This window comes from Papio anubis, chromosome 4 (genome assembly GCF_008728515.1).
Source record: "Papio anubis isolate 15944 chromosome 4, Panubis1.0, whole genome shotgun sequence".
Classification (NCBI taxonomy): domain Eukaryota; kingdom Metazoa; phylum Chordata; class Mammalia; order Primates; family Cercopithecidae; genus Papio; species Papio anubis.
The window spans coordinates 66,131,329-66,140,935 of record NC_044979.1 but is presented as its reverse complement, the minus strand read 5'-3'; the positions used below and the strand labels follow the sequence as shown (position 1 = coordinate 66,140,935).

Below are 9,607 nucleotides of genomic sequence, written 5' to 3'. Positions count from 1 at the left end.
GTGTGTGAGAATATTAGTGTCCCATGTGAATTTTCACCAAGTGTACAATTATCAGGTCAACCAGATGACCCATGTGGTTGATGTCAGTCAACTTCTTCCTTCACCTCACTGTGTCAGTGAGCTCATAAACAATGTTCCATCATAGCAGTGATGAAGACTGTGCATGCCTCAATAACAAATCACTTGCCTCTCTTCAACCTGGCTGCTACTAAGACTGAATGCCCGATCTGCCAGCAGTAGAGACCAGTAGTGAATGGTCAGTAGTGTGTGATATAATGAGGGGACCAGCCTGCCTTCTGGTTGATTATATTGGGTTCCCTCCATTATGGAGTGAACAGTATTTTGTACTCACTGAAATAAACACTTAATCTGGATATGGTTTGCATGGATCACAAACAAACTAGTTATTGCAGGGCATTCTTTTTGGGCTACCATGTTGCTTCTGTTGACTTAATGAATATCTTATTTACAGTATGCATTTTCACACTATTTTCTTTTAATCAATCAAGAGACTCATTTTACAGCAAAATAATTAAGACCAATGCTCTTGGGGTTCCCTTGTATTTCCAGAAAACCTTCACTCAGAAACAACTGGCTTATGGCATAGCAGAATGATCTAAGGAAGACTTGTTTATTGTGTCAGCTGGGAAATCTTTTGACATGGTGGAGGGTGGGGGGGGGGGGGGGGGGGGGGGAGGGAGTTGTCCTTTAGAATAAAGTACATTATCTGAACGAATGACTAATATATGATGCTCTTTCTCCCAAAGCCAGAAACTGAGCAGTGAAGTGAGGGTGGTATTCCTCATTTTAACACTGACTGACCAATGCACAACATTTTTGCTTTCCAAATCCATTACTTTGTACGCTGCTAGTTTGGAGGTCATAGTATTTAGTAGTGAAACGTTTCATCAGGGGACACAGTTGAACTGGAGGTTGAGTGTGCTACTTGGCCTTTTGGAGTTTCTCTTGCCAATGGGCAAGGAAGGAAAAAAACAGTTTCCAGTGATGGTTTACTATGATTTTCTACGAGGGAGCTCAGGGATTCCTCTGGAGCACCACCCAGTATTGTAACAAACTGATACAAGTTAATGGCACTTCAGGAGGCTGAGGCAGAAGGATCACGTGAGCCCTGGAGTTTAAGACCAGACTGGGCAACATAGTGAAACGCTGCCTCTATAAAACAATTAAAAACATTAGCTGAACATGGTGGTGCATGCCTGCAGTCCCAGCTACTCAGGAGGGTAAGGTGGGAGGATCACTTGAGCCTGGGAGGTCAAAGCTGCAGTGAGCCGTGATTGTGCCACTTCACTCCAGCCTGAGTGACAGAGGGAAACCCTGTCTCAAAAAATAAAAAAAAGTTAAGGGAAGACTACAGCGACACCTTTAGTTAGGTCCACCAAGACTCAGACCACTCAGCAATTAATCCCACCAGATAAAGAACCATGACCAAGTGAGATGCTAGCTGAACACAAAGGGATCATGGGGGAAGAAAGTTATCAATACCAAAGATGATCTCAAAAGCAATTGCACAAATTAAAATGATTGTAGCTGCTCAAATTTTCTTCCTGGTTCTTCTATGCATATAAATATATTAATGATTTTCCTCCTTTGTTTTCCTAGTTTTTCCTAATACCTACGAAACCTAACATATTGTCAACTTTAGTGTTCATTAGGTTTCATTTCTTTTCTAAAAATTTAATTTTTAAATGAGTATAAAGTAAAATTAACTTTTTGGTATACAAATCTATGAATTTTAACACACATGGTAGCTACTATCACAATTCAGATATAAAACAGTTTTATTACCTCTAAAAATTTCCTTTGTGTTATCTCTCTCTAGTTACATCTTTCCACTGTCACCCCAATCCCTGACAACCACTGATTTGTAGCACTGTTTTGTCTTTTTGAGAATGCCATATAAATGGAACCATACAGTAGGTAACAGTTTGAGATTGGCTTCTGTCCTTTAGCATAATGCCTTTGAGATGCATCTAAGTTATAATGTGTGTCAATAGTTCATTTCTTTTTATTGCTGAATAGTACTGCAAATCTCTAGTTTTTAATATATGATGGATTGGTGATAGTGAACTTCATAATTTACTCAATAGATTTCAGAATATCAAGATGGATTGTCACTGAACTAGAAGAGACATGAACATCATCCAGATATGGAAATTTGAATGCAGGAATAAGAATGTTTATGTATATTGAGTAGCAAAAGGGTGAAGTGCTGCGGAATTGTAGTTTGACTTTTTTTTTTTTTTTCTGAGACAAAGTCTCGCTTTGTTGCCCAGGCTGGAGTGCAGTGGAATGATCTTGGCTCACTGCAACCTCCACCTCCTGGGTTCAAGTGATTCTCCTATCTCAGCCTCATGAGTAGCTGGAATTACATGCATGTGCCATCATGCCCGGCTTATTTTTGAATTTTTAGTACAGACGGGGTTTCACCATGTTGGCTAGGTTGGTCTCGAACTCCTGACCTCAAGTGATCCCTGGCCTCTCAAAGTGCTGGGATTACAGGTGTAAGCCACCCTACCCAGGCTGCAGTTTGACTCTTTTACACTCATTCCATCCCACTTTTAGTAAAAGTTCTCAAAGAAAACTCCTGATCTAGGAAGATGCTGGAGGTGCATCCTCTCGTTGGAGGTTTTGGACTCTACTGGGGATATACTGGCTTAAATAATTTAGGAAGGGAACATTTATAGAAATATATGAATAAACATGGCAGATGCTTTAGGTACATTAACTCATTATGTATTAATACATTAACTCATTGTACACTAACCCTATAGTGACAAGTATTTTTAGCTCTAAATTACAGGTGAAGAAACTTAAGTCAAGGGTGATTAGGTTATGTTCCCAAGATCACACAGTCAGTCAGTAAGTGGAGTTTCAACTTAAAATGCAGGTTTGTCTGACATCACATTTGTGATGGTTAATTTTATGCATCAACTTAACTGGGCTAAGGGATGCCCAGATAACTGGCAAAACATTTCTGGGTGTGTCTTTGAGGGTGTTTCTGGAAAAGATTAGCATTTTAGGCAGTAGGCTAAGTCAAGATCTGCCCTCACCAAAATGAGTGGGCATCCTCCAATTCATTGAAGGCCTGAATGGAACAAAAAGGTGGAAGAAGAACCAGCTGTCTCTCTTTTTGAGTTGGGCTATGCATCTTCTCCTGCCCTCAGAGCTCTTGGCTCTCAGGCCTTCAGTCTTGGACTTAGAGTTACACCACTAACTCCCTGGTTCTCAGGTCTTCTGGCCTTGGACTGAATTACACGACTGGCTTTCCTGGGTCTTTAGTTTGCAGAAGGAAGATTGTGGGACTTCTCAGCCTCCATAATAGAGTGAGCCAATTCTCCTTCTCTCACTCTCTCACACACACATATCCTATTTGTCCTATTCCTCTGAAGAAACCTGACTAATACAACATTCTTCTTGAATATTTCCACAACCTCTCACAGTAGGTTAAACTCTATACCCAAGTGAAATTTTTTCTCTTTTAACTATAAATAGTTTTGTTTTGATCCTTGAGGAAAACGGATAGCAAGGCAGATACATCCCTCTGGTGAGAGGCTTTCATGGACTCAGAGAAAGCAACTCAAAACACCCGAATTTAGCCTTTCCTCATATGACCCATTTTCCATTTGTTGAAATCATTCTTTTGTTTCCTTTAGAATCCTATTTATCCTCCTCAATTCTCCATTCTTCTTTCCCTACAGTTATTTAAAATATGGTGACCAAATGGAGGTACAAAAGGTAGAATATAATAGCTTAAGTATCATACTTCTTTTTAATATAGCCCACCTTTCTTGTTTTAAAAACTGAATTAATATATATTTTCTATAAAAAATTTGGAAGTATGGAAAAGTGTAATAGAAAAAAACTATCCATACATTTTGTCCAGAAAACACCACCTTTGCTAGTCATCTGGCCTAGCCTCAGTTTTTCAAATATGATTTTTAAAACCTAGTTAAGACTATATTCTATTTAATAATTTAAATGATATTTCAAGAAAATAGAAGAGGGTAATAAAACTCCCTAAGGGGTGGAGCCCTACAATCTGACTGCCTGTGTTTGAAACCCAACACTGTCTTTTCTGAGAAACTTGTGCCTTTATTTGCTCATCTGTAAAATGGGGATAAGAGTACCTATCTCATAGGGTTGTTTTTGAGGGTTAAATGAAGTAGAACTTGTAAACATTTTAGAACAGCAATGGCATACATTAAGTGCTCAACAAATGTTAGCTATTATAACTGCCATTCAACACTCACAACAAAACAATGACACAGTGTTCATATTTGCTTCAGATATTCCTTTCTTCTTTTTTCTTCTTTTCTCCATCTCCTTCATCCTTTTTTCCTTTTGGAAATAAAGTATTAATGATGCTGGTGAAACCCCTTTTATATTCCTTCTTAATATTATTCTCCTTTCTTCTCCTTGAGGCAATCACTATTCTGAAATTGGTTTGTACCTGCTGTCCACGTTTTTATAATTTTACTACATTGGATGTATCAATTGTGTATAAATTTTATATCATGATTTTCCCCCACTTAAGTGAAAGCATTTTTGTAAGCATTTCCCTGTCAGACCCTTTCATAAAATAATTCTTTGTGTCAGGATAATATACATTATTTACTTTCCCTAGTATTAAATATTTAGGTTTCATTCATTTTCTTTTACAAAAAACATGGGTGAATATTTTGTCCTTGAATATTGTTCTTACATATTTGTATACATCTTTGATGATTTCTTTAGGTAGAATTGATTGGCATCAAAGAATACAAACATTTTTAGTAATTTGTAGTGATTATAAAAATAATATGTAATTATGGAAAAATTGAAAACACAGAGTCTGTAAAAATGAAAGGAAAAATATCTGTTATGCTGGTATTAGAAGACAATTACTGCCAACACTTTGATTTATTTTCTTCTAGTGATACTCCCTCCATAAAGCGCACTTAAACTCTTCCCCAACCCCCTGCACATCATACTTGAGGATACACTGTTATTTTACTTTTTTATTTCAATAGCTTTGGGGGTACAAGTGGTTTTTGATTACATGGATAAATTTTTTAGTGGTGATATCTGATATTTTAATGCACCTGTCACCTGAGCAGTGTATATTATACCCAATATATATAGTCTTTTATCCGTAACCCTCTTACCAACCTTTCCCCTTCAGTCTCCAAAGTCCATTATATCACTCTTATGCCTTTGTGGAGGATATGTGTTTATTGGATTTGTTTCCAGCTTTTTCCATTAACATTATATCATCACATTTCCTCAATTCATTTAGTATTCTCTAGTAAATGTAACTTTTAATATATACATAATCCTACCACATGAAGCAATACAATTTATTTAACCATTCCTCTATTTTGGGGCACTTAGGTTACTTCATTTTTAGTCATATTAAAGGATAGTGAATATTCTTGTACAGAAACTTTGTGCTCCTTACCTACCAGTTCCTTAGAGTCCTAGAAGGAAAAATTACTGGGTTAAGGCATAAACATATTAAAGGCAGTTAATACATATTGCCAAATTATCCTCCAGAAATACATGTTCTCCTGAGTGTATAATCCACAGCATACATTTGCCAGAATTATTATCTCTTTGATAATTTGATACAGAAAATATGTTACATTGATGGCTTCATTGATGGTTTAAAATTAATTTTAAAAATTTGCTACTTGAATTCATTCAGATTTTTTTTTTTCTAATTTTGTTTGTGCTTAGACAGTCTTTTAAAAATTGGGGTTATTTATACCACAATCTGATTTAAGTTAAAAAAGAAAATAAATCTATGTATATAGCATCATTTTGGCTATGGCTTTTGTTGATACAGCTAAGGCTTTTGTTGACTTTTTAACCAAATTCAGTTCAATTTTCAGGTAAACACTGCATAAATAAAGTGGAAAAATGATTATTACCTAGTGATTGTAAGCTATTTAAACCCATTCTTGCAAAAATTTCATTAGGAATTTTCTATTAAAGTATATTTTTTTATAAAATTAATTTTAAGAGTAAATTTATTGATCAGATAATCACAGATCTTTTTTATGGATGGGACAACTATGAGAAAATTATTTATTGAAAATGGCAAATTGTCCCACTCTGGAAAATCTACAATTGTCATTTGATCCAAGTGCATTGACTGGACGACTTTTATTTTTATAAGGAAAGAAGCTGTTTTCAATTTAATAGTCATGTTGTTCTTTCTCAGATGACAAAAATAATAACATAATTTGACTCCTAAAAATTCCACATGAATTAAATAATAAAGCATATAAAAAAGAAATAATAACAAAATATAACAAAATAAGAAAACATAGGCATCTGTATGATTTTGCGGAGATACATGTACTTCTAGATATAAAAAAGGAAGAAATCACAAAATAAAATGATGCTACATTTGAATACCTAAAGATGACAATCTTCTGCCAGAAAAGCTACCAGAAATAAATTTAAAAGACTACAAAAACGTATTTGTAAGATATATGATAAACATACACAAAGCTTATGAAGATTGCTAACAAATCGATAAAAAATGGAACTTCAATAAAATGGCTAAAGTGTGCCAGTGAAAAATTCTCACACCCTGACATGAGAAAGAAAAATGCAAATAGCTAGTAGATATATATGAAAAATAACTCAATGTCACTAATAATAGAAATACATTTTAAAAAATAATAGCATTTTTCTCTTCTACCAAAATAGTAAATATCAGAAGTATTATAATCTAGGGTGATGTGAAATAAATACTCATGAACTGCTGGTAACAACTGCTACAAATTTTTTGGAAGGAATTTCTATATTATTCATCAAAAACTTTAAAAATGCACATACCATGTGACCCAATGTTTTCCCTTCTAGAAAGGTATAACAAATTATTTAAAGATATGCACACAGATTATGTTCCAAGGGCATTCTTTCCAGAATTATTAATAACACTGAATCCTCAATGTCTAATATCTAATAGTAAATTACATATATCTAAAGAGTAGAAAATATTATACTATTATTAAAGTTGTGTTGTTGGAGACTTTAATGATTTGAGAAAATATTTATGTTGTTAAGAAAAAAAAAAGCAGGTTACAAATTATTAGTCCAGTTTTGCAGTACACACAGAGTTAAAAAAAAAAAAAAAAAGGCAAGGAAATTCCTCAACATGTTAATACCATTAACAATGCTCTCTGGGTGGTAGGATCTCTAGTTATTTTTATATTCTTCCTGATACTTTTCAATATTTTCCAAAATGTTTACAAAGAACATATATTGTTATAATCAGAATATAGGTGTGATACACAAATCTATGTGTGTATACATACACACAAACACATATACAGAGACTGTCATGTGAAAATTTCGTTAAAAGGACATTAGAGATAGTGCCACAAACAAATGTGCCACAGGCCAACTTACAATGAGTGGGCCAGGTGGATTTGTCCAGGTATTCAATAATCAGAAATTTGGATGCTTCTTTTGAAAAACACGATAATTCACCCATTTACAGAATCTTAGATCAAGAAGGGATCTTGAGATCCCTGCCACTGAGGAAGGCCTTGTGTCCATCTTGTTCACCAGTTGGTGCCCATCACCTAGTTCAGTATGTTTTTGAATGAAAGAAAAAAAGAGCACCCCAATCATTGTACAGATGGAGAAACTGTTTCCTCCAGAAAACACAGGGCTTAATGCCCAATGTTACACATCTCCACGAAATAACACCAATAGCAGCAATAATTACAGCGACTACTACTACCAACACATGTCACCTACTATGTGCCAGGCACTCTTCCAAGTGCTTTATGTACCTCAACTTACTTAATCCTCATAATAATCCTACGTGATGGGTATTATTTTCATTAAATAGGTGAGAAAACTGAGTCACACACCACGTCTACACCTCAGTCCTCTTTCTTCCCCGCCATTTCATGCACACCCTAATCACCTAGAAATTCGATCTGACGCTAGCCAGCACAGATCCTTACAAGGGACGTTCCCAGGGCGCATCTGCGTGTTTGTGTGCAATGAGGAAAGTAGGGAGCTTTTTAAAGACCCGCCGCCAGAAAACAATGTCCTGATGTCCTGTATTTACTCTAGCTTCATCCCGGGAGCGCCGCTCCCAGTGGGCCAAGGGGACCTGAGATACCCGACTCCACGGGGTCCCCAGCCTCTCTCGCCCTCTAGCGCGAGGCGAGCGCCTCGCATCCCCTGGGGACCCGCCGGGCTGGGCCGCAGCCCCCGTCCGCGCCACCTGCTCCCCAGCTCCCGCGTCCCCGCCCCACGTCCCGCCCCCGCGCCGCGCCCGCGCCCGGCGGTCCCTCCCTCCGGCGTGACGGGAGCACCAGCGCTGGCTGCCCGGGCCGCGAGCGCAGCGGAGCTGTCAGCGGGCGGACAGGCAGGGGGCGGGGGAGCGGCGAGCCGAGAGCACAGCAGTCGCGGCCCGGGAGCCGGAGCTGCCGCTGCACCCCGGGAAGGCTGCCTTGCCGCCGGCCTGCCGACCGCGGCGGGACGAAGATGCTGTTCCGCTCCCGGGGGCCGGTACGGGGCAGGGGCCGGGGGCGGCCGGCGGAGGCTCCCCGCCGCGGGCGCTCGCCGCCCTGGAGCCCCGCCTGGATTTGCTGCTGGGCGCTCGCCGGCTGCCAGGCGGCCTGGGCTGGGGACCTGCCCTCCGCCTCCAGCCGCCCGCTTCCTCCTTGCCAGGAGGTGAGCAGCACCTGGTCCTCTACCTGGAGTTTGCGGGGGCGGGGGGAGAGCGCGGAAGATGAAGGCTGAGAGCGGTGCCTGTTTATTTCTGTTTGCCATCCCCTTTTCCTTTGCTTGGAGAACAGGGGCTTTCGTTTGCTTCGAGGGGTGAAGTTGCCCGGCCCGGTAGCTGGCCCGGAGAGGATGTGTGACTTCGCTGTCTCTCGGGGGATGCTTTTCTGTCTGCGCTCGTGTGTTTTGGGGGCTCTGCAGGACTTTGCGGCGTCCTTTTTGGAGAGCCAGGTTTGAGGACCTGGGGTCGAGGGAAAGATTTCAGGAAGGGGAGGAGACTGGGGAAGCCCCACCAGTGGGATTTGGAGAACCATCTCATCACAGCTTTTCCAGAGAGCCAGACACAGACACCGGAGGATTTCCCGCTCCTCCTCCCGCTGTCTCCACTCCTCTGTCTCTGCAAACGCCTTCGTCCCTGCACTCCCCTGCCCTCAGCTTCCTGATTCAGGCCCTGTGGGTTTGCTAAGCCAATGTGTGGTGTCACTTAGCATCCTTCTGACAAAATGTGGATTTGAATTTGGAAAAAGAAAAAGAGTATGTATTTGGTAGAGAAGAGGCAGGTTGATGATGGGGAAAATTAGAAAAGACAAAGTGAATATGCTCCTTTTGGGAGGTGCTTTATCACCTGGCTGAAGTGTTGCCGCGATATATTTTATAGCTTGAGATTATTGTTGATTTACAGACAAAAAGGATAAGCTATGGGTGATGAGATTTTTCTCTGGTTTTTAGAAGAACGAGACAGTGTGCCAAAAATTTACAGGGGGTATCATTGGTACTTGTATTGGGTGTTTATCTTTCCATTTAGTGTTCCAGAAAGTGCATCCTCTTAATGAAAATCAGTGAGGGGAAG

The 9,607-nt window shown here is 39.6% G+C and overlaps 1 protein-coding gene across 6 annotated transcripts in view; it reads left to right on the top strand.

Annotated features, from left to right (window-relative positions):
* The first annotated feature begins 8,338 nt into the window (after positions 1-8,338).
* The window catches only part of KIAA1324L (KIAA1324 like), a 276,854-nt gene continuing 275,585 nt past the window's right edge, over positions 8,339-9,607 (top strand). For 4 of the 6 annotated variants that reach the window (XM_031665967.1, XM_031665964.1, XM_031665965.1 and 1 more), the window contains exon 1: positions 8,343-8,706. In XM_031665967.1, coding sequence (XP_031521827.1) covers positions 8,518-8,706 — 189 coding nt within the window. In that variant the 5' untranslated portion in view covers positions 8,343-8,517. Of the gene's footprint in view, positions 8,707-9,607 lie in introns of all 6 variants that reach the window. The other 2 variants (XM_031665969.1, XM_031665966.1) reach the window with 2 other exon arrangements.